The following is a 26729-nucleotide window of genomic DNA, read 5'->3' on the forward strand; positions in this document are numbered from 1 at the left end:
TATATAATGGAACTAGGATCCATTATAATGCATCATTTCAAATTTAGAATATATTATCTAAAGTTCTAAAGAAATATCCTATATGATTACTTTATGACATGAGGTATATACATTTATAAACAAAAATAAAGAGCAAAATAATATTCAATGATGCATAATAAAAAATGAAGGCAAAGAAATGAAGAATCACTTTATCATTCTTTCAAGGTTTTCTTTTTGTGAGATATCAAATTATTAATTGCTTCCAAAAGCAGCAATACTATTGCCCATTAATGATAAATAAACTGGCAGAGCACTTGACTATGAAGTATCTAAATAATTCCCCTTTCATCACAAAAGAATATTTTTTCATAATATTAGACCCTATCCGAATTAGTCTCACACTGCATTGTACGCTCAAGATTAATTGGAACTGATTGATTTAGCATACAGTATGTATTCAGCAAAGGGGAACACAATATCTGCTAACATTTATTTCCAGCCACAATTAAAAAGTCATAAATAAATATATACATAATGTAAATGACATCCATGAAACAAATCCACTTCAAACCATTTAAGCCCATTAGTAGCACACTATGTGGCTTTAAGATTTGGGTTGCGGAAGGACCCCTTGGTGATTTATTTAATATTAATTTCTAATGGCCTCCCCTCGGCTATGCAGCATGCCTCCAAAAGTCCAGAGTATGTATGTAAAAATGAGTGCCTTGGTTCTCTAAAACACTGGGACATGTTTTCAGCAGATTCCTGGCAAGTTATGCCAGAGATTGGATTCACTTATTTGTAGATTTTTTTAATGCCACTGAGAACTACCTACTTTTAACAGTCTATAATGTTGTTGTTTATTTAGCTGTTTATTGTTTGCCATAAACTTAGGTCCATTAGCTTACATATGGATCAGTGAAGTAAAATTATAAAGAGAACTATTCAAATTTCAGTTAATTCTAATTTTATGAATACTATTAATGAATTGATTTTAAAATAAATGCTCCTCGAAAGATTAAGGACACTGTAAACCAATTTATTATCATCAAGTTAAATAATTATAAATGGGACTATTATAACTTCATTAGCTAACTTTTTTTTTTAAAAAAAGTTAACTATATCAACTCTATTTGATAGTTCATGCAAAAGCCAGGGAGATTGACCTTCCAAATTTTCATGGACGGAACTATAGGCAGCAATTCTCGCAGAGAGACCTGGCCACCAAGATGTGCCAAATTCCACTTGTATTTTCAAATTCTTTTTTTTAAATTCTGAGGTCTCATTGATCTTTAAGCAAGATAAAATCCATGTCCAATAACAACTTGTAAAAGCCATTAATTTCAAACCAGAAACCAGAATAATGTTATGCCATACCATTGTTATTTGTAACTCCCAAACATTAAACTGATTAGAAGGAAAAGACAGGAACCTGAAATGTGAGTCTAACTTAATTTTATTTTAAGCAAGGTGCACACGTATCACCTGGTGGTGTCATAATGTATGCATTGCACTTACTGTCCATTACATCTTAAGTTACTTATTAAGTTACTTAAGTTATTTACATATAACCCACTATCAATTATTTAAATGAACAAGAATGCTTAATCAAACAATACATTTACAATATTACTCAAATATTACTTAAATATTAAATACACAACATTCCTCCCTGCTTAGCTATAAACTCCAACTCAATATAGAATGTACCTCAACTATATATGTAGTATGCTATATAATACAAGTATAGTAAATTTTAAATTGTTCCATTCAGTCTACAGATTTAATGATTGTGGAAGATTCCTTACTCTTGCAGGATAACCTCTCTCCTGACAAGGGAGGTGTGATGTGTGACTGTGAAAACAATCTCAGGTACAGAGGCCTCCTCCTTGATGGTCATAGGAGTTGACTCTGAAACTGCAGGAAGTGGTTCTGACAGCTCTGGACACACTTCTCCGTTTCTCAGCTTTTCCTTCTGGATCTACTTCAATCCTTGCTTCTCATTTGATCCCTATCACGGTCTCGCTCACTGTCCCAATCCCGCTCTTTTTCTTTCTCATATTCCTTCACTCTTTCATGCCTTTCTCTTTTTTCCCTTTTCTTCTTTCTAGAAATTGCATCTTGATCTTGGGAAAGTGCATTTAGTTCACTGAATTAATCCTTCTATAGCTCCCTTTACAATCTGATCGCTCTTCATTGTTAGATCATCCACATCATCTGACAAATTCTGTTTCCATAGCTCCATTGACTTGATTCTTTTTGGTCTTCCATTCATCCATTTGGGCTTTGGTCTTTGCATCTAATTCTACAAACAGCTTTGTGTCTCCCACTTGAAATTCATGCATGCAGGGTAGATTCTAGTTCTTGATACTCACAAAAGCCAAATATTTGCAGCTTTCCTGAAACTCCCTGAACTCTCTCCCGGCTTAAAACCAAGCCACTTTGCACAAGTAACTTCCTGATTAATGTATCAGAATCTTTCTCAGACATGTTGCCTACAGAAATTGTTATAGTTGGACCACTGCTTTTGTAAACTTTCACACTTCCTCTGAGCAGCATGGTCCTTCCTTGGTCCAATATGCTTTCCAAACAAATGCAGAGGTTGGCACCAATGCCTGTTTGCCCTCTGTTGGGCAACAGTTCAAGGTGTACAGCATGGAGATATTTGTGGCATCATCCAGTACCTTTCTTAACTTGCTTCCAGTTGACTCTATAGCAGGCGATGTAGCATGTCAATAGCAGATGGGTCTCAAGTTGTAGTTGTCTTAGCCACTCACAACCCCACAATGCTGGCCGTCCTGATTTTACCTTGTACAAGCCCAGTCTGGCTTAGTAGTTGTTGGATTTCACTGTTATAAATGTCATTCCCACAGGAGTTATTTTTTCTCCGGTATAAGTTCTTAGTTGAATATGCACAGGCTTCAGTTTAGTATCTTTGAAATGCCTTTCAAACTCATTTTGTAGAACGATTGCAACAGCCAAGCAAATGTCCAATTTCATTTTAATGAATTTGCCATTCACTTCTGGTCTTAGCCATATTGCTAAATATGAAATACACAACAATCATTATACTACCCTTTCTTAATTAGAGTTAAAAGCTCAGAAACAAAGATATATATAGGCCAGCTGAAACAAGGCTTTGAAATTCTGAGTACCTAAATACTGTTGGCGCGTGGCCAAGTGGTAAAGGCGTTTGTCTAGTGATCTGAAGGTCGCTAGTTCGAGCCTTGGCTGAGGTTGTGTGTGTCCTTGAGCAAGGCACTTAACCACACATTGCCCTGCGACGACACCGGTGCCAAGCTGTATGGGTCCTAATGCCCTTCCCTCGAACAACATCAGTGGCGTGGAGAGGGGAGACTTGCAGCTTGAGCAACTGCCGGTCTTCCATTAAAAAAACTTGCCCAGGTTTGCGCCCTGGAAACTTTCCAAGGGAAACAAATCCATGGTCTATCGAGACTAACGGCGGCCTACACTACACACTACATACCTATGTACTAGTACATTGATAAATCTGGCTATTTTCACAAAGTTAACCAAATTGCAAGACATTTGACAATTTCACTAAAATATAATTACTATGAGTTTTCTATACTTATTCCTAATATCATCACAGAAGAATCAATGGAAGGTAATGTTTACAATGGATTTGAATTTTGATTGAGACAGTATGAATATGCTTGATAAACAACTTCTAAATTTTTGAACTAATTAGCATCCTTGAGTAAAACAACTGTATCATCTTAGCACATTGGTAATCTAAAAGCAGCATTAGCTTGCTACTTATTGTGTTTCTGTAAGATTTACAGAATCTGATTGACGCATTTCCCTAAATCAGATCTACGTTGACATCAGAGGCAGAAAGGAACAGCCGGTAGATGAAGTACTGAGTATTTTGTGAAATGTGGTGAAAATCACACTAGATCATCCTATGTCAATATTGGCACAGTAGACATATTCCCAGACTAAGGCACAAAGTTCTTGTTCAACCATAAGTGATGATCTTATAACTACATATTATGCATTTACTTCTTCAAAACATTCCCTTCCACAAGTAAGTAAATACAGTAATAAAATTTAGCTTCAGTCTAACTTGAAAAGCATTGGGCACTTCACAAACGTTTACGAGTTCAACTTCAGTTGGCATGTATATGTTAAGTTTAAAGTAAACTTGGTTACAAAACTCAACACTATTCCAAAAATAACATGTGCCTCCTTCCTTCAGAGAATCTCTAATTTTAAGATGTAATGGACAGTAACTTCAGTTTATTGGTGAGATCTATGGTGGGGGAGCTATGTGGCCTTGGTTGTTGTCCAGACCAAACCCTAATGCCATAGCATCACTTGTTACGGCCACTCAGGGGAGGTGGTGTGGGAGGAAACAGAGATGCGACAAGTGCATTGGAATCCATGTGTTGCGAGCTGGCCCCTAACAGGCTGTCTCTCCTGTTGGTACTGCTCTCTGGTGTTCACCCCCTGGAAGCCAAGCGGGATTGCCTTTCTCGGCGGCTGCGGGAGATAAGAAACTGCTGTGTTCTTATTCTTGCAGAAACGTGGCTGCAGGACAATATCCCATGAACTATCAATCTTCAGGCCATTCCACTGAAGGTACTAATGTTACCTGTGACTGTATCTGCCATTGTAACTTTATATGATGTATGTGACTGCATTTACTGCATTTTCTACCTTGGCCCCAAAGAAATGATGTCTCATTTAACTGTATACACGTGGATGATTGAATGACAATTAAACGTGATCTTGAATTTGCTCTATCACTGATTACAAAGTAAATTAGGTCTTGGAGACCTTTCACCGTTCTAGATTAAAACGCATCAAAAATTCACATCAAGCGGTATTACCCATAAAAAGCAGTACAGACTGCATTTACAAGAATGAATTTTGTGCAAGTGATGTCAAAACATATAATGCATGCAGTTTAATTTCCCTATTGATAGTTGAATGTTATTATATCATATGCACAGACAATCCAAAAACTTTAGCAAACTCTACAGCCAGAATAGTTTAATTTTCTCATTGTATATTTTCCCCATGCAATCCACAAAATAGAGTATAACAATTTCATAAGCAATTTTGCTACCTATCCACCAATGCAATCATGCTGAACAACTGCTCTCTGCCTATCACTTTTATCCCAAGTACTATTCTCCAGAGTTCCCAACACAGTTTCCTCTCACAAAATAATTAGCCTCCACATGGCAAATACCTAATGATTCCTACTATTTTTAACCATCCACGCAAAAACAAAACAAGTCCCAAGTTAAAATGACTTTAAGAACAATAGAATCTCCCCACTAAGCTTGGTTTCAGCATACTACATTCAGAACTAAGATTAAGCAGTAAATGCAAGATATACCTACTTATTTAGGGTACAGTACTGTCAATTGTACATATTGAATACAGGCCTATTAATGTAAGAAGATATGCAATTAATGGAGTGCATATTAATAATGTTCATAATTATTTTCACACCATTTTCAAAAATATCTTTCAGAAGTCTAACTGGTGAACCAATAAAAGGATTATTCTTTTTTTTGTAATTTATTTTTTTATTGAAGTTCATCAAACAAGATGTATTTCAGACATTGTATATATATATATATCATATAATCATTCTATATTAAGGAAACAGTTGCTTGTTACTGCTTATTTCACAATACTTAAACCTAAGTGGCAGTTTTGCTTTTAAACTCAAGAGCTGTGAAGTGAATTCAGCATAACATCGTTTGATTCACCATCAAGCAAGTGCAATGCCATTTTCATAATCCTGTTTCCACTTACTGACAGAATCTTTGATATAATTTCTTTGCAATCAGTGCAACATTCTTGAGCATCTGGTTGCTTGCACAACCACAATATTTCCTGCATTTTAGTAACACTCATGCCTTATCTTTGTGTACTTCTCCTTGTTCAAGGTCCTCCAAAGTCCTAACCACATATTCACACATGAACAGATTATCATTTGGACCACTGTTGTAGCCTCTTTGATGCAGTGACTAAGAATGTAAACAGAACATCGGGGGCAGGATATATTCCTTTTAGTGCTATATCGTACTGCAAACGACAGCAAGGGTAACAAAATAAGGCTCTATTGCTTGAATTATGAAAATATTTTGCTAATGCTTTTATTTAATAGAGAGCCAGTTGGGAACAGAATGAGCAAATATGATATTCAAGGCAGAACATGCTAAGTGAATTATGGCTGAGGTTTGAAAAGGCAACGGAGAATTGGAGCATTGCACCCCAACCCTCACTGATCAAATATTTCAAAAATGAACAAAGTAAATATTGGTTGCTTCTTGACCTATAAATTTATAAATAATAAAATAAATGAGATTATCAAGATGCTAGTTATAAGCAACTTAAAACCCAGAAATATGTCAGATGTGGTAATTTAGCTAAATAGAATGAAGTTGTATATAAAATAACCAAATAAATTATGATATATGAGATTAATGGAGAAATGTGGGAAAAAATATTACAAAATCCAACACTCAGTAATACACCTTGATATCAAATCAGCAAAAGGAATTTTAATGCTACTTCGTATAAAATCAGAAAGATCTGCAATTATTTTTGTATAAGGTACTAGTCACATGCAGCAGAATTAATCTATACCATCAGCAAATGGAAAACGTGCATAGATTATTAAAATATTTGGAACCAATGGAATAAAACAAATGATTCACAGAACTGAGAAAGTAGTTATTGGGTGGGAGAAACAGAGAAGATGTCAAATGGAGGACAAAATGACCATTATTCAAAGTGAAACAACACACACAAAATGCTGGTAGAACTCAGCAGGCTAGGCAGCGTCTATAGGGAGAAGCGCTGTCGACGTTTCGGGCCGAGACCCTTTGTCAAGTGATTGGTGTTAGGATTAACAACAAGGGAAGTTATAATTTAGTTTATATCTACTAATGTCAAACAGTGCAAAGCTGATGAGTTGGATGAAGCTACTATTTGGTGATCAATGGTTTGTAGGATTTTATTTCAGTTTATTTTCCTGCAGTCCTTCTTCCAAAAAAATAGCAGACTTCAGCAAGTTAGCATTGAATGAGAATGGTAACTAAAGCAAACTTTTCTTAAACATTCTTATACTATCCAGCACTCCTTGAAAACCTTTTGGATCACAAGATGCTTGGTAAGATTGTTTAGGTGATATATATCTTTCTATCCATTAGCTAAATTCCATTCTCAAAATTCACAGTCCTAATTTTGCAAGTAGTCTATAATTTTATGAATAATTCTCAGTATAGAAAATAAAAAAACTCATATTTTCAAAGAAAATAATGAATCTCAGTAAAACGACCAGTCACACCTAATTACCAAAGGAAGTGCAGTAGAATAAATGAAAACCATACTGCAGAAAAAATACATATGAATTAATTGGTGTCAGCCACATAACATGAAACGTGCTACAGTAAACGAACTATCAAATGAAAAAGCAGAGAGAATACACAGCCGCATTGAACAAAGATTTTTTTCTACAGGGCTATGCATGGTTGACCCATGATATTTAATAAAGTGCATTAAAGATTTTTTAATTCATAGTTTTCATGGCTGATATCCGGACTTTAAATGCATTCTGCTCCTGACAGCTAAGTCATGGATTGATCCAGAGAATTGAAAACATCCTGCTCAGTTCTATATTAAGGAATTCCTATGAGCCATCACACAGTGACACGCCTCTCAGAATGAAAGAATGTAATATTTCATTTGTGATATTCAAAAACATGATGGATCACACTTCATTAAGAAAGTTATTAATATGCATTATGCAAATCAGTCCACAATTAAGCATTTATGTCTGTAAAGAAGTGGTAACATCATTCAAACTGTGCTGTGAATGTTGTTTGTAATATCAAAAGTAAACATAAAATGTGATGGAATGGACCACCCTGCATATTGCTGTTGTTGAATTATATCCAGTTTTCCCAGAAATTCACTCACCTCGAGGGTCATGTACACAGTACTAATAGCGAGCTTTGTATCTCCTTCCGACAGTTCCTTTAGATCTTTTAGCAAAATCTGTTCAGTAGTTAAACCTAAAACAAAGGCACAAAAAAAGTTAATATTTTCTTTACACACCCTATGAATAATCATTTATATTGCTGTTGGCTATTATATTTCACAGGAACCAGCATTTAAATTGCTTTGAAATTTTATTTATTGCTTAAAATAGAATTAGTAAAGTTGTCTGTTGCTTAAAATTCATTTGCAGCAGTAAGTAATGCCAAGCAAGCAAAAGGAATATTGGATTTCTCTGGTAAATGCCAGCAGTACTTAACTGAACAAATGAAACAACCCCAGGAAATGATTGCTGAGCATTTCCAAAATTTTCTATATTTAATTCAGATTTCCAGCATCTACATTTCTTTGATTTCACTAGCATGCGTTCAATACACAAATCAATGATGCCAGAGAAATCATCTCTCAAACCGTCTGCCAGCTCAGACCTCTACATGCTCACCAACTGCATAATTCAATTGGGGTTGCAGGATTGAGAGGAAAGTATACAGTAATTTTGTTTCGTTGATTGTGTTTTGCTTAAAGCTTTTAGTTACTTAAATTTGTTTTTTTTTTAAGTATTTCTGTTAACATTGAGAGTACAAGTATTTTACACAATTATAAATTCTTCATTATCTTCTTAAAAGTTTTAAACCCTAATAATATTGATGCCTGGCAAAGTTGTGGATAGAATTCTGCCGGAAAGTAAACTTGAACAGGGAGTTCTGAGGGTGCAGTTTCTCCATGGTGATATTCAGACTTTCCACTGTCCATAAGTGGAGTTGTTCCTACAGATCTGCTGGCTTCACATGGTACTCTTGGGCAGAGGCAGTAATACCCCAGTCACTGGGTGTTTTACAATAACATCTACGATTTATTATTCACCAGGGTGCTAAACATTCATGCCATTTATTACTTCAAGTCATTACATGAATATTATTTCTTACAACAAATTATTTTATTTTCATACAGCTTTGCATGCAAGTGTGTGCTATTCAGTGAAAATATGCAACAAAAGTACATATAGTTCTTCTTCCCAAGTGACCATTTATTACTTAAACTTAGCAAATTGTAGGAGATCGGATTTCTTTTTAAATGCAGCATGCTGCATGAAAATGGATTAAATGTATAAAGAATGCTCATAAGGATACAGCAGATAAACAGCAGGAAAGGGGATAGCTCTTTGAAAGATTCATACTCATAATATGCAATATCATATTTTCATAAGTAAAAAAAATATATAAATGATGAAATAAACTTTTCATTATATTAAAATTTTGCAAAAGTTCAGAAATTTTTCATATTTGGCATGAGGATAAGACAAAGGCCTAGTATTACAAGAAGTGAGTGGGTATATTTTAAGTCAAGTGCAAATAATGACTGTAATACCAATTCTGTTCTGATCCTATGCAAATTACATTGGCCCTTGTTCAAATCACAGCTCAAAACTCCCTGTTCCATGGGAAAGAATAGTAAGGGCTAATAACTTGTAAATAGGCATATGGATTGAGAGAACCACAGACAAAGCCTTGGTAGAGAAAATGGAATGCATCAGTGTTGATGGTCATGTTTCAGTAACTTTATGAATTATGTTCTATTGTTGTAATAGAAAAGTGGTTTTACTGTTAGGTATTTGATAATTATTTTATTCTGTAAACAGGAGTTAGTCTGTTACTTAAGACTTTCTGTAACCGCTATTCTGATATCAAAAAATAGTTTTACTGGTAATAAGCCCATAACACACGGAAGCAAAATTAGGCCATTCAGCCCATTGAGTCTGTATATTCCATCATGACTAATTGGTTATCCCTCTAATTCCCATTCTCCTACCTTCTCCCAGTAACCTTTGACAACCTGACTAATCAAGAAACTATCAATCTCTGCTTTAAAAATACCCAATGGCTTGGCTTCCCCAATCATCTGTGACAATGAATGCCAGAGATTCACTACACTGTCCTACGAAATTCATCTTCATCTCTGTTCTAAAAAGACATTTACTTAATTTGAAGCAGTGCTCTTTCATCCTAGACTCACCCAAGAAAGGAAGCAGCTTCTCTCTATGCACTCTATCTAGGCCTTTCTATACTGAATAGGCTTCAATAAGATCTCCCACCTTTCTTTAAAAGTCCAGCCTCGACAGGCACAGAGCCATCAAATGCCCATATTAACCCTTTCATTCCTAAATCATTCTCGTGAACCTCCTGTAGACTCTCTCCAATATCAGCACATCTTTTCTTAGATAAGATGCCTAAAATTGCTCATAATACTGCAAGTGTGGCCTCACCAATGCCTTATAAAGACTCAGCATTACATCCTTGCTCCCGTATTCTGGTCCTCTCCTTCCTTACCACAGACTCAACCTGCAAGTTAACCTTTAGGGAATCCTGCACAAGGATTCCCTTCCCACCTATGACTTTTGAATTTTCTCTCTATTTCTAAATAATCTATGATGTTATTCATTCCACTGAACTGCATGACCATACACCTCACTACACTGTATTCTACTTGCTACTTCTTTGCCCAATCTCCCAATCAGTCCAAGTCCTTCTGCAGACTCCCTGCTTCCTCAATACAAACTGCCTCTCCACTGATCTTTGTGTCATCCACAGATTTAGCCACAAAATCATCGATTCCATCACCCTAATTATTGATATACAAAGTGAAAATAAGCAGTCCCAGCACTAACTTCGGCTGAACACCACTAGTCACGAGCAGCCAGCCAGAAAAAAATCCCTTTATTCCCACTCTTTTCCCCATACCTGTCCATGCTAGTATCTTTCCTGTAATACCATGGACTCTTGTCTTTTTAAGTACCCTCATGTATGGCACCTTGTCAAAGGCCTTCTGAAAATCCAAGTATACAACATCCACTGACTTTCTTATGTCTCTTATTTTTCCTGAAGAGAACCATGCTGACTTTGACTATTTTGTTATGTGTCTCCAAGTACCCAAAACCTCATCCTTAATAATGGACTCCAGCATCTTCCCAACCACTGAAGTCAAGCTAATTGGCCTATAATTTCCTTTCTTCTGCTTCCCTCCCTTTTTAAAGAAAGTAGTGACATTTGCAATTTTCCAGTCCTCCGAAACCATTCCAGAATCTAGAGATTCTTGGAAGATCATTGCTGATGCCTGAACAATACCTTCAACTATCTCTTTCAAAACTCTGAGGTGTAGTCCATCTGGTCTAGGCGACTTATCTACCTTCAGACCTTTCAGCTTCCAAAACACCCTCCCCTTAGTAATAACAACTACACTCACTTCTGCCCAAGATACACTTGAATTTCTGGAACACTACTAGTGTCTTCCACAGTGAAGACTGATACAAAGTACTTATTAAGTTTACCTGCCATTTCTTTGTCCCTCATTACTACACCTCCAGCATGATTTTCCAATGGTCTGATATCCACTTTCACCTCTTTTACTCATCTTAATAAAACTTGATATCCATTTTTATTTTATTGGCTAGCTTACCTTCATATTTCATCTTTTCTCTCCTTATGGCTTTTGTAATTGCCTCTGTTGGTTTTTAAGAGCTTCCCAATCCTCTAACTTCACTATTTTTTGTGATAGTGCATGCCCTCTCATGTTTTTTTTGCTCTCTTTGACTTCTCTTGTCAGCCATGGTTGCCACATACTCCCTTTAGATTACTTCTTCATCTTTGAGATGTATCTATCCTATGCTTTCCAAATTGCTCCCAGAAACTCGAACCACAGCTGTTTTGGCCATCATCCCTGCTAGTGTCACTTCCTATCAACTTTGGCCAGCTCCTATTTCATGCCTCTGTAAATCCATTTATTCCACTGTAATACTGATACATCTGACTTTAGCTTCTCTCTCTCAAACTGCAGGGTGAATTCTTTCATATTATGAGGGCAAATTATGAGGCTATAAGGCTAGAACTTGCAGGTGTGAATTGGGATGATGTTTTTGCAGGGAAATGTACTATGGACATATGGTCGATGTTTAAGGATCTCTTGCAGGATGTTAGGGATAAATTTGTCCCGGTGAGGAAGATAAAGAATGGTAGGGTGAAGGAACTATGGGTGACAAGTGAAGTGGAAAATCTAGTCAGGTGGAAAAAGGCAGCATACATGAGGTTTTGGAAGCAAGGATCAGATGGGTCTATTGAGGAATATAGGGTAGTGTTACGTACCCCGTAACTGGGTCACTTACCAGCAAAGATAGAGAGGTCCGTTGAAGTCTGATGGTACTATTTTTAACAGTATTTATTGATAGAAATACACAAAAATAATATCAATGCAAACACACAAATATACGTCGTCAATACTAAATCTAAAAGCGCGGGTATAATAATAATCAATAAGAAATAAGCTGTATCGTTGTCTAGGGGATAATGAATTGTCCGATGAAAATATATAGTTCGTTCAGTTCATACAGGCTGCAGCCGTTGGGGACTCTGTGTGGCAATTGTTGGAGAGAGAGAGAAACGGGATAAAACTTGCCCATTCTGTTTATGATGTCAATCCTTCGAGAGTCGTTGAGAGTTGAGTTCCCCGTTGTTAGCTAAAAACCGTTTTTCCGTGGCAAAGGTCACCGATTCCGGGCAAATGGAAGCGGACGCACTTGGCCTTCCACCGGCTTTCGCTATTACGGGATCGCTAGCATTTCTTCTGGTGCGTCTGAGGGGCTGTTCCCACAGACCCTCTTTTTATCCTGACTCACAGGGTCTCAGGTGTCAATCAGGTTGGGGATGATGCAATCCCTCCCCCAACCTCCTCCTTGGTTCATTGCCTGGGGCTTTGATTGCATCGTCCAGGATGCAATACACAAGACCATCTCCAAGAGACAATAGCCGGCATCAATGGGTCCGCCTTTCGGAGGCCAGGACACATTCTAACCCTTTTGTGGATTCTGCATGTCTTTCTCTCATTTCCTGTGTCTCCTGAATTGACTCAATAGTGATCTTGCGATTCTCACAAAGGAGGGGGCTACCCCCGCACCCTTCGGCCCCTCAGAACTGTGGTACATTCATAATATTAGCAAGAAAGAAGCTTAAGAAGGGGCTGAGAAGAGCAAGAAGGGGGCATGAGAAGGCCTTGGCGAGTAGGGTAAAGGAAAACCCCAAGGCATTCTTCAATTATGTGAAGAACAAAAGGATGACAGGAGTGAAGGTAGGACTGATTAGAGATAAAAGTGGGAAGATGTGCCTGGAGGCTGTGGAAGTGAGCGAGGTCCTCAATGAATACTTCTCTTCAGTATTCACCACTGAGAGGGAACTTGATGACGGTGAGGACAATATGAGTGAGGTTGATGTTCTGGAGCGTGTTGATATTAAGGAGAGGAGGTGTTGGAGTTATTAAAATACATTAGGACGGATAAGTCCCCGGGGCCTGACGGAATATTTCCCAGGCTGCTCCACGAGGCAAGAGATTACTGAACCTCTGGCTAGTATCTTTATGTCCTCGTTGTCCACGAGAATGGTACCGGAGGACTGGAGGGAGGCGAATGTTGTCCCCTTGTTCAAAAAAGGTAGTAGGGTAGTCCAGGTAATTATAGACCAGTGAGCCTTACATCTGTGGTGAGAAAGCTGTTAGAAAAGATTCTTAGAGATAGGATCTATGGGCATTTAGAGAATCATGGTCTGATCAGGGACAGTCAGCATGGTTTTGTGAAGGGCAGATCGTGCCTAACAAGCCTGATAGAGTTCTTTGAGGTGGTGACCAGGCATATAGATGAGGGTAGTGCAGTGGATGTGATCTACATGGATTTTAGTAAGGCATTTGACAAGGTTCCACACGGTAGGCTTATTCAGAAAGTCAGAAGGCATGGGATCCAGGGAAGTTTGGCCAGGTGGATTCAGAATTGGCTTGCCTGCAGAAGGCAGAGGGTTATGGTGGAGGGAGTACGTTCAGATTGGAGGGTTGTGACTAGTGGTGTCCCACAAGGATCTGTTCTGGGACCTCTACTTTTTGTGATTTTTATTAACGACCTGGATGTGGGGGTAGAAGGGTGGGTTGGCAAGTTTGCAGACGACACAAGGGTTGGTGGTGTTGTAGATAGTGTAGAGGATTGTCGAAGATTGCAGAGAGACATTGATAGGATGCAGAAGTGGGCTGAGAAGAGGCAGATGGAGTTCAACCCGGAGAAGTGTGAGGTGGTACACTTTGGAAGGACAAATTCTAAGGCAGAGTACAAAGTAAATGGCAGGATACTTGGTAGTGTGGAGGAGCAGAGGGATCTGGGGGTACATGTCCACAGATCCCTTAATGTTGCCTCACAGGTAGATAGGGTAGTTAAGAAAGCTTATGGGGTGTTAGCTTTCATAAGTCGAGGGATAGAGTTTAAGAGACGCAATGTAATGATGCAGCTCTATAAAACTCTAGTTAGGCCACACTTGGAGTACTGTGTCCAGTTCTGGTTGCCTCACTATAGGAAGGATGTGGAAACATTGGAAAGGGTACAGAGGAGATTTACCAGGATGCTGCCTGGTTTAGAGAGTATGGATTATGATCAGAGATTAAGGGAGCTAGGGCTTTACTCTTTGGAGAGAAGGAGGATGAGTGGAGACATGATAGAAGTGTACAAGATATTAAGACGAATAGACAGAGTGCACAGCCAGCGCCTCTTCCCCAGGGCACCACTGCTCAATACAAGAGGACATGGCTTTAAGGTAAGGGGAGGGAAGTTCAAGGGGGATATTAGAGGAAGGTTTTTCACTCAGAGAGTGGTTGGTGTGTGGAATGCACTGCCTGAGTCAGTGGTGGAGGCAGATACACTAGTGAAGTTTAAGAGACTACTAGACAGGTATATGGAGGAATTTAAGGTGGGGGTTATATGGGAGGCAGGGTTTGAGGGTCGGCACAACATCGTGAGCTGAAGAGCCTGTAATGTGCTGTACTATTCTATGCTCTATGATCACTACCTCCTTATGTTTCCTTGACCCTCAGCATGCAAATCAAATCTGGTTCATTACACAACACCCCATCCAGAACTGCCTTTCCCCTCGTGGGCTCAACCACAAGCTGCTCTAGGAAGTCACCCTGTAGGCATTCTACAAATTCACTCTCTTGGGATCCAGCACCAACCTGATTTTTCCAATCAGCCTGCATATTGAAATCCCCGTGACTATCATAACATTGTCCTTATATGCTATCTTCCATTGTAATTTGAATCTCACATTCTGTCTCCTGTTCGGAATATAACTTCCATCAGGGTCTTTTTAAACTTTCAGTTTCTTAACGCTACCCACAAGTACTCTACCTCCTCCAATTCTATGTCATCTCTAAGGATCTGATTTCAGTTTTTACCAACAGAGCCACCCAACTCCCTCTGCCTATCCTTTTGATACAATGTGTATCCTTGTGTGTTAAATCCTCAACTATGATCTTCTTTCAGCCATGACTCAGTAATGGCCATAATGCCGTACCTGCAATCTCTAACTGCGATGTAATAATCATCTATTTTATTCCATAATCTCGTCAACTCAGAATGTAAAAGCAGCAGCAAATTCATGCTTGGAAAGATCAGCTTTGACTGGTTCCTGGTAATGCTCCCAAACTCTTCCTCCGCTATACTGATGACTCCATTGGTACTATTCATGCACCCGTGCTAAGCTCATCAATTTCATCAGCTTTGCCTCTATCTTGCACCTTGCCCTCAAATTCACTTGGTTCATTTTTGACACCTCTCTCCTCTTTCTCAATCACTCTGTCTTCATCTCTATAGGCAAACTGTCAACCGACATCTTTTATAAACTTACCAATTCCTACAGCTTTCTTGACTATAACCCTTTCTACCCTGTCACCTGTAAAAATTATATTCCCTTTTCTCAGTTCCTTTGTCACCACCACATCTGTTTCCAGGACATCAGAGATGTCCATTTTCTTTATAGAAAGGGGATTTCCTACCTTCTTCGTTGATGCTACCCTCTTCTGCATCTCCTCCATTTCCCAGGCATTCCTGCTCACCCCATCTTATCACTTCCTTAATAGTGATAGAATTCCTCTTGTCCTATCTATGACCCCATGGGTCTCTACATCCAACACATCTTTCTCACAACTTCTGCCATCTCGTAAGAGACCCTACCACTAAACGCATCATTACCTTCCTTCCCCCGACTCTCCACTTTCCACAAGGATCGCTCATTCTGTGATTTCCGTATCCACTCATTCCTCTCCACTAATCTCCCTTTAGGCACTTATTGTTGCAAGCAGCCAATGTGCTACACCTGCCCATTCAACTCGTCACCCACCTCCATTCAGGGCCCCAAAAATTCCTTCCAGGTGCGGCAACATTTCACGTGTGAATCTGCTGGGTCATCCAATGCTCCCGATGCAGCCTTCTATCTATACTTTGGTGCAATCTGACATAAATTGGGGGACCACTTCATCAAGAACCTCCATGCCATCCGCCAAAAGCAGAACTTGCCCATTAACCAACATTTTAATTCTGATTCTCATTACCATTCCAATATGTCGGTTCATGGCCTCCTCTTGTGACACGATGAGGCTATCCTCACGGCGGAGGAGCAACACCTGATATTCAGGTAGCCTCTAACCTGATGGCATGAATATCGATTTCTCCTTCCGTTAAAAAAATTCCCTCCCCCATTCACCACTCTGGCCTCTTACATCTTCTCATCCTGGTGCCCCTCTTCCGTCTCTTTTTCCTATGGGTCACTCTCTGCTCCTATCGGATTCTTTCATCTTCAGCCTTTACCTTTCTCACCCACTTGGCTTCACCTATCACCTGATAGCTATTCTTCTTCCTCTCCCCCCACTTTTTTTATTCTGGTGTCTTCCTCATTCCTTTCAAGTCCTAAAGAAAGGTCTTGGCCCAGAATATCAACTGTTTGTTCATTTCCATGGATGCTGCCTGACCTGCTGACTTCCTCCAGTATTTTGCCTATCTAGCTTTGACTGCTCTGGTCTGCAGCACCTTTTGTTAAATAAATCACCTGTTTTTTCAAACACCAACTCAGTATGGGTTTTCAGTTTTCTCCTACACTCCCCCATGAAACTGAATCATGGAACGACAATTAACACCTTGAATGAATCGCAAACAAGAATTTAGGCCTGAAATACGTTAGCAAGTGCTGCACGATTTAACATCATTTATTGAGGATTCAGAGGGAGGAGACTGACTACACTCATCAGAGCAGTTTGTCACAAACTGTCATGAGTCTGCTTTGTGTTGAACTAACAGCTGCCTTTTGTGGCTATGTTACGTCTTTTATTTCTGATTTCCAAAACAACCAGAAATGAGAGGTGATGGACTTAAGGCAAGGCCTACCAAATGGTAGGAGTAAAGTCACCAATAATACCTTACAACCACAAGAAACATTTCATTTTTACTGACTTTATTAAGCCCCTTTTTAGCATCGAACACCTTCAGCTAACCTTTGCTGAAGTGAAAAACAATTCAGTTTTTCTAGATTAAAAATAAAAAATATAAAGATTCAACAGGTCAGGTAGCTTATGTAGAAAGACAGAGTTAACAGTTCAGGTTATTGATGGTTCCTGACCTGCTGTTGCTTCCAGCAGTTTCTATAACCGATTATTACCAATTTCCAGCATCTGCACTTCTGTGATATCCAGCTTTTCCTCGATGCTTTCTGTACCCTTCTTGTCTCTTCTCAGACTCACACTAATTTGGAATAACTACAGCCCAATCATATGACAACTTTAGCACTGATCATCCAAGGTGACCCTCAAGAATGTTATCAAATAAAATGAAAAACTGCTGGCAAACTATTTCTAGTATTTTCTGCTTTTGATCTAGAAAAGGTGAATTGCTTTTCCCTCATTAATAAGCTGAGGAGTGCTTTAATTTCAAATCCTACATACAACTTAAAAGTTCAGTCATGAACATGATAGGCTACCGGTCATCATCAGGAGGAAATTATTTTAGCGTAACCATATCCACTTCACAACCATCTGTGCAATTAATGTCCTCCTTAGAGGCAAACTTCTCCCTTTCCCAACCTTTCCACAACCATTCTTTTTCTTATCCATCGACCTCAACTCGCACCACAAGAGGAACACAGGAAGGAACACAGAAATAATTTAAGTATATTTACTAGTGGGACAGACCATTCAAAGAGATTTTGGCTGATCTGTGAGTTCAGACTAATAATGATTCTAATCCTCTTCCTGAATAAAAATCTATCAGCATTGGATTTTAAAGTAACAACTGACTGAGCATCAAAAGCAATTTGTAAGAGCACTTAACAAATTTTCTTAAGAAATATCATACCGGAAATGCAAGTTTGTTTCTGTGTTCACTGATCCCTGACCAACTAGGTATCTCTAAAATGTTCTCTTCTTATTCTGAATTTGTTTACATAGAATTGTTCTTGAAAGGACTGTCTCTAATTTTTATGATATCAGACTCCTCTGTCAATGGGAATTGATAAAGTTGAGAGGAAGTATATTTTTTTAAAGGATCAATTAAATGACCACTTCTTTGTCAGCAATACGAACCCATTTCTAATGCAGTTTATGCAGACTACTGAATGCCCCACAGCACCTTTTCAGCTTTTTTTCCAGATAGCTTATACCACCAGAAGCATATCACAGAGTCATACAGCAATGGAGTACAGAAACAATTCATGCCTGCCTCGTTTCCTGCCTAGTCCCATCTCACATCCATGTACCTATCCAGACCTCTCAAATTTTGCAGTCGAATCTGCATCTACCACTTCCGTTGGAAGCTCATTTCACACCCTGTGAGTGAAGCAGTTCCTCCTCAGGTAGTCATTAAATATTTCACCTTTCACCCTAAACCTATAAACCTCTAGTTCTGGTCTCACACAACTTCGGGAAATCTATACCCCTTTATAATTATGGATACCTCTATGAGATCTTCCCTCATTTTCCTGCACTGCAAGGGAATAAAATCCCAACCTATTCTTGTTATTCAGATCCCCAAGTCCTGGCAACGTCCATGTAAATTTTCTCTCCACTTTTTCAAGCTTATTGACATCTTTCCTGTAGGCAAGTGACCAGAACTTCACACAATACTCTAACTTAAACCTGCTAAGCCAACATTGACTCTAACTGACCCTATCCAGAATGCCAAGCAACTTAATCTCCTGGATCAGACTCCCTTGCTGGATTTTGTTAAAGTTCGATGTAGACAATGTTCATCATCCTTCAGGGTAATCTCCACACAAAAAAAACTCTACATCAACCACACCTATTTGCTTGAACCCGGAAATTCTGTGTCCAACTAACTCTCACATAATCTAACTGAATTTAAATTCAAGCCATTTTCTTTTTGACATTTCAAGTGCTCTATCCCCAAACTATATACGTACCCTCCCCATCTCCCAACTTTACCAAGGAAACCTTTTGAAATAAGCTTAAAGGATTTTAAGTGTGATAAATTCCTTTTGAAGGACTTGGAGCACATGCTGCACATTTTACTCTGAAGCATTAAAGTGGCCCCACTAACACTATTTGCCATAACTCTAAAGTTGCATTCTTGCATTGGTCAAATGAAGAAAACAGAATATTAAGAAGCCCTTAGTTCATCCCACTCCAGTACCTTTTTACCTTGTTTGAGGCAAGCTTTGTAAGGCAACACACAGAATTCCCGGGGGAACTGCAACTATAATCCTGCCTAATTTGCAACCTTTGGCAGATTCCAGAAGGGAATGTGGGTTTTTGCTCCCAATCCTCGAAGCATTCATTACTAATGATTTATATATTGCGTTCATAGAATCTACCTCTAAAGTCTTCTTGCATTTATATTTCTATGCTATTTTTAGTTCTTAAACACTTTAAGTGACACGTATTGGCTCCAACTACACTTGCAGACTTCAGCATCGTGGATGACACTCAGGTAGTACTGCATTTTCAGACGTACTATCTTCCAAATAAGTTAAGACTAAGACTCTTACTTATTATTCAAGTGAAAATGAATCCATTTAATTAATTTATTAAAATATGCTCTCCACAGTCATACACAGATGCAAATACCCTTTCACCTGAATGTAATGCCTGTGGTGTGCAGAAGGTGATTATCACATTTGCCTATTTAATAACTGCTGTTACAGAGTTTCAGGGATCTGGGCACAATCCTGAATTTGGATGCTGTCATGTGGAGGTTGCACACTCATCCGGTGTCCATCTTTCTTGCTGATGATCCAGTTTCCTCCCACATTGCAAAAGATGTTAGTAGATTATTTGGATTTTATAAATTGTCATTAGCATCTTTGGTGCCAACAGGTTGCACAGAATTTAGTACTAGGAAGCAGCAAATGAAAATTTTAGGTATGGGATGAATGTCTTCCTATATAACATTATGAAACATAAAAATATATTACAGTATCTTAATGGGAATTAATAAATGTACTCTGCCTGTTGACCACTATACTTGTAAATAATTTATTCAACATTTTCTTGGTGTAACAGAACATTCAATGTTTAATTTATGCCTAAATCAGAACTTTACCAGTACTAATTACAGGTTTAAAGTAGGTTCTATACTTTTATGCTCTAAGGAAATGAAATCTGCTAGAGAAAAATAGAAGTAAATACCAGAAACATCAAGTTTTGCTTGTTGCAAAGCATCAAAAAACTCTTGATGCGCAGGAGGGTCAGGAAACCTCTGTTCCAGTGCAGCGATGATTTCCTTATCTTTTAGTGTTGCTCTTCCAGCTTCCGAAGTAATGTTCATGCAGTCTAATTTTATTACACCTAACAAATAAATAATAATCACATTTTTAGAATAGCATAAATATCAATGAAATAATTTTCTTTTGTAGTTTAATGAAACAGAAACTGAGTATCAATTACAATGTAAATACTGAAGTGATATCAACATCAAAATTTTAAATGAACTTATTCCACTCTTTGAAATTGCTCTGTGGGGCACCCCATCAATCATTTAATGGCTAAAAAATATTCCAATAATCTACTGTACAAAAGAACCAAAAAAGTTATGTGGATTAGAATTAGCGCAGTGTACTTTTCCTGGACAATTTTCACACAACATGGTAGGTATGTGAAGACTGAAGAGAAGATTGCAGCAACAGAGCACAGGGTCCATGATAAGCATCTATTTAGCATACAACATCAATTGCCAGTTGTACACGATTTATGTCACTCGACATACTGAATGGCATCTAGACAGTTGCCCTACAGACATATAGTGGACCTCCTCATAACTTGCAGAAGCATGCTATATTCATGTTACATGCACAATAGCACACAGTGGTCAGATTTCTGGTGAAACTTTCTACCAGTTGAAGCAATGAAATTTACAGGGCAATAGTACAAGAGTGTAAAGTTTAATACCATCACCAAATGCCGGCTTTCCTCTTGGCCCACCAATTACTTACAGTGTAATACTTACAGTTAATACATGGACTTAAAATAAACTGAGAGACACTCTGGTTGAATGGATGCACTCTGAATTCACAAAACTGAACATAAGTTTCACATTGCATTTAATCTTACAGATCTCATTTGCAACTGTTCCATACAGCAAGGAGATAGCCTAGTGATATGAGATATGGCAACAACCTTTCCCTCAATACAAGTAAAACAAAAGACCAGGCCACTGACGTCAAGAAGAGGGGTGGCGTTGAGGTCAAGATGGTTGACATCACCAAGAGCCAGTTCTGGTCCAACATCACAGGCCAAGAAAGCACCCTAGCGCCTTTACTTCCCCAGGTCGCCAAAGAAATCTCCTTCAACTCTCTCACTAATTTTTATTGATGTACCTATCTGGATGCAAAATGGCTAGGCATGACAACTGTTCTGCCCATGACAGCAAGAAACACAGAGAACGTGAACACAGTTCAGCAAGTCACAGCAACCAGCCTTCCTTCTATGCGCTCTGTCTACATTGCTCATTCCCTTGACGATGCCAACAACATGATCAAAGACCTAATACACCATCCCACTGCACAGCAGATATAAATGCCTGGGCACACATACTGTCAGGCTCAATGAGAGTTTCTATCCCACTGCTACAAGACTACTGAACATTCCCTTACAGCAGTGGGCAGCACAGTAGTGTAGTGGTTAGCACTTTACGGTATAGGCGAGCTGGGTTCAGTTCCTGACTGTAAGGAGTTCGACGTTATCCTCGTGATCGCGTGGGTTTCCTCTGGGTGCTCCGGGTTCCTCCCAATGTCCAAAGACGTGCCAGTTGATAGGTTAATTCATCATTGTACATTACCCGTGATTAGACTTGAGTTAAATTGGTGAGTTGCTGCGTGACATGGCTCGAAAGGCCAGAAGGGCCTGATCTACACTGCATCTCAATAATTTTCTTTTTAAAAAGCAATAAGGTGGACTTTTGACCTCACAACCTATCTCATATGGCCTTGTGACTTATGGTCTCTGTTTGTACTGCACTATCTTTGTAACCGTAATACATTACGCTGCATTCTGTTATTGTTTTACCTTATGCTATCTCAATGCACCTCTGTAATGAAATGCTCTGCAGAGATGATATGCTAGACATTCTTTTCATGTGCGTTGGTACATGTGACAATAATAAACAACTTTACCAATTTGCCCCAGAACACAACTTTTAGTTACTCATGGATTTTTATCTATCATGACAGAAATTTGATTCTGCCATTTTAGCTCTTACACTTTTCTCAGCACTGATGATAAGGTTAAATTACTGTTTTATCTCTTTGGAGTGAAGGAGGATGAGAAGTAACTTGATACAGGTGTGTAAGATGATAAGAAGCATTGATAGTGTGGACAGCCAGCACCATTTTCTCAGAATGGAAACGGCAAATACAAGAGGGCATAATTTTAAAATAATTAGAAGAAAATGGAGAGTGAATATCAGAGGTAGTTTTTTTAAAAAAATAAACACAAAGTGGTGGTTGTAATGGAACTTGCTGCCATAAGTGATACATTAGAGATATTTAAGAATCTCTTAGATAAGGACATGGATGAAAGAAAAGTGGAAGGCAATGCAGGAGTTAAGGTTAGATTGGTCGTGGAGTAGGTTGAAAGGTCAGCACAGCATCCTGGACCAAACAGCCCATGCCATGCTGCACAGTTTTATATTCTAAACCCCGTCTCCAACCATCCCTGCAGCTGAGCAAGCATTGTTATTCTCTACTCCAGTTCTAAAGAGAGGTCTCACCCTGAATTGTTAGCTCTGTTTCTCTTCCTACACACCTGCCAAGTATGTCCTACGTTGTCCGCTTTATTTTAGAACTCCAGTATCATAAGAGTTCTGATTTTCCTTTGGATTATGGTGACTAACACCAACGTTGATTAGATGCATGCAAGAGTAGGAAGCAAGTGCGCAGGTTGCTACGCACAGCTTCAAGGCATACTTGTGAAAGCGCTATTGCAGATACAAATATAAATGAGACAAAACTGGACACCAACCAAATCTTAATGACTTAATGGTCATAGGACAGTGTACCACGCAAATGTTATTCACCAAAATGCAGACTAAAATAGAATCTGCAAGATGATTATGTCTATCAGGTTAATGCATTGAACATTTGAGATGTGTTCCTCACTGATACAGATTACATTCTGAACTCTGGAATGTTTGATGGAGGTAAGGGATACAGAACTGAAGCATTATTCCAGCACACAGACTCACCCATACTATTTTGCAGATATATCAATACAATAAGCCGAACAAGTGGAAGCTGCAGCAAAAGATCAGAGAACATAAGTCATTCCTCCCTCCATGAAATGGAACTTGATTGGTACATTTCCATAACATTCATCAGAAAGTTCTAATTCAGTTTCTTGTGTTGAGTCCACAGATTCCACCATTACCAATGGATTTCATATATATTTTAGGATTTGGGTACATAACTTCAATCTGACATTCCATATCAATTTGGTCCTCAAGAACTACACCATTGCTACATTACATCATTCAGCTGAGATACTAAACTGGGGTCACATCAAGAAAGAGTGACACCAGAGACTGCACAAGTAGAAAGAAGCGTAGGGCTTTTAGACCTTCCTGATAGAGGATAGCAAAGAAAATGACCAGGCATCCAGAGCAAAGCGGTTGGAGCCAGTGAATTAGAAGCTGTTCAAATGATGGAGACATACGAGGTGTCCTTGATGTAGATTGGAAGGGACTGGATAAGAGGAGACAGGATGGAGTCAAGGTACATGAAGATAAGGTCATATCAACTCAGCTGTCAATATTAGAAGACAAAGTGAATTCTACTGCTGGCCAGAAAAATAAACTTCTCTCGCCCAAAAGGTAGACAGATTGATCTGTCTCATTACAATTTAAAGACGTGGTTGGTGCAATGTGACAGTGACAATTACCTATGATTTTGGATCACTGCTAAGCTTTGTCTAGAACCTATCCATGCTGCCGCCAATTGTACCCATCTTCAATGTCACTTCTACAACTCCTGCTCCAGGGTGACTTTGGCTGAGCAATACAGGATTCTTTGGTGCAAGGCACTGCTCGATATTCTGATCCATAGAGATCAGCAAGTGTCGTTGCACCAAACTTTTTTCTCAATTTTTCACATTAAAATGCTACACCTTTCCCTCCAGAAAAATCCTAACCTCCTGTATACTTCAGAGACATGGAAATCAACATAGACCTAATCTGAATTCAATATATATATCAGAGAGTTATTGTAATACTGTGTGTGTGCAGAATGGGCGAACCATGTAAATGTCATTCTCATGATCCCGGTCGCTCATAAAGGTTCAAGATAAGGATTTGATTTCAACTGGGCACTTGGCAGTGAAGCTGCATAGACTGCACAGCCTTAACATCATCAGTGACATTATCAATAGTGATAAAGATCCATACAGATCAGTCATGCAAAACTTGAATACTTGAATTGTTATTTTCCTTTCCAGGACTAAACAAATTAAGAATATGGAGAGGAAAATATGACCGAATTAATTCTCTGCTATTACTACATTTTTGATGACACCAATTCTGGGCAGCATAACACCAGCTAACTCGCTATTGTTTGGTGAGGCTTAAAGCTTACTTCTGAAAAATATGCATTTTCAAGTTTTGGCCATTTTTTAATACCCTTCAGTGACATGTTTAATGAGCAGAAATTCAAGGAGCCGAAAATTCCAGTCAGAGCCGAGACTGGAATAAATGTAAGGGCAAAATTCACCATAATTTTTTTTTAAAAAATTACCTTACTTCTCAGATGCAAGCCCTGGAATGGCTAAATTATTTATTACTATGCCACTTCAAGTGCAATGATATACAGTTTGCATACTACTGTGTCACTTTGGTATTCAATGAATAGTAAAATAAATTGTTATTTTTCCTCAAAGTACTATAGTTTATCATTTCACCCAGATTTTTTATTGTCCAACTGCTAACCTTTCATCATCTAGAAGCAACAAAAAATATACTTTCCTCCATACACTTTAGGGCTGGAGACATCTTTAAACAGTAATTATATCCTTGAAGGTCAGTAAAATTCAAATATATTTTCTGCTATGCAGCACATTTTCATGTGTTTTTTTCTGTTAAATGGTTCACAGTACCTTCTTTTTAGCTTATTACTTTCTGCAGTTTGTATTGGCAAAAATAGCAAAACAGTGCACTCTAATGGACAGCAGGGAATTAATGTCAGCATCTCTTTTATTTCTGCATGAACATGCGCCAGAAGGATATGACAGGATTTCTCCAGTGTTCACTTTGTCATTTTATCTCACTACAAATTCCAGGCCATAACTCAACATGCATGTCCCTAAGGAGTGTCCTGAAGAAAGGTTTCAGCCAGAAAGATCGACTGCTTATTCATAGATGCTACCTGACCAGCTGAGTTCCTCCAGTATTTTGTGCGTGTTACTTTGAATTTCCAGCATCTGCAGAATTTCTCATGATTATATATTTTGATTCATCGTTGTGTAAATAATTCCTATACTCTTAACCCTCAAGTCACACAAGTGATCAAGTACACGAGTAATTTCCTACTCATCAAAAATGAACACCCTTACCTCTCAGAAGATGTGCTAAATGCTGGTTTAGCAGATCTGGAGCTCCTTGGAGAATTTCAGAAACTATTAGTGTGATACAGGATCCCACTGGCTCCAGAACAATTTCACAATGATCATAATGTATTCGCTCTGGTTCGTGATGGTCGATTATTTTGACAACAGCTGTATCAAGTGCTTTGTCATCACTAAAAGACAATAAGGCAACAGGTGTAGTTTTATGTTGACCATAATATCTGGTATACACTATTCCTTAATTGGTTAATGCAAGCTATTAGAAGAACTGTAAAATTTAAAGAAAAATATTCAGAACATACCAAGTAACTAAGTAATCTATTGTTCCAGCCAACAGTGGCAGAGATTGAAGAGCAACTCACCTGTATTAGCATTGTATCATGAACTGAATTTTCAAAAATGCATTATGGTGGATTCAAATGCACCATAAAACTGAATTTGCTCCACAGTTGTAATCTATTATCTTTTTAAACAACTTAATACAAATATTGAAACACATTAAATTGGCACCCCAAAAATTGTGATTATTGGTTGAAACCATCCACCTTTCAGTTGCAGATAATAATTTAGATCACTAAAGTGAAATGAATTAGTGCTGTCTGGTGCCAATGTATCACTTTTCCTCAAGCCTGTATCTGACTACAAAGTTATTAATATATTGTTGGATGCTAATACAAATGTAAACCATTTCAGCTAAGCAAGCTGCTAACTAGAGTCTATATTACTCTTTGTCAACACTTTGTATGATTATTTGATATTTAACTCACCGTAAAAATTAAATTACATATAGCCCTGCT

At 38.4% G+C, this 26729-nt stretch overlaps 1 protein-coding gene across 6 annotated transcripts in view; it reads right to left on the reverse strand.

Moving 5' to 3' along the window:
* Positions 1-26729, reverse strand: part of LOC140740719 (protein prune homolog 2-like) — a 323553-nt gene that overhangs the window by 235526 nt on the left and 61298 nt on the right. For all 6 annotated transcript variants that reach the window (XM_073070219.1, XM_073070202.1, XM_073070196.1 and 3 more), the window contains exons 4-6: positions 25921-26105; positions 20515-20673; positions 7951-8045 (exon numbers count right to left, since the gene is read on the reverse strand). In XM_073070219.1, the coding sequence (XP_072926320.1) occupies positions 7951-8045; positions 20515-20673; positions 25921-26105 (439 nt within the window). The remainder of the gene's footprint in view (positions 1-7950; positions 8046-20514; positions 20674-25920; positions 26106-26729) is intronic.

Source organism: Hemitrygon akajei, chromosome 2, assembly GCF_048418815.1.
Source record: "Hemitrygon akajei chromosome 2, sHemAka1.3, whole genome shotgun sequence".
Classification (NCBI taxonomy): Eukaryota; Metazoa; Chordata; class Chondrichthyes; order Myliobatiformes; family Dasyatidae; genus Hemitrygon; species Hemitrygon akajei.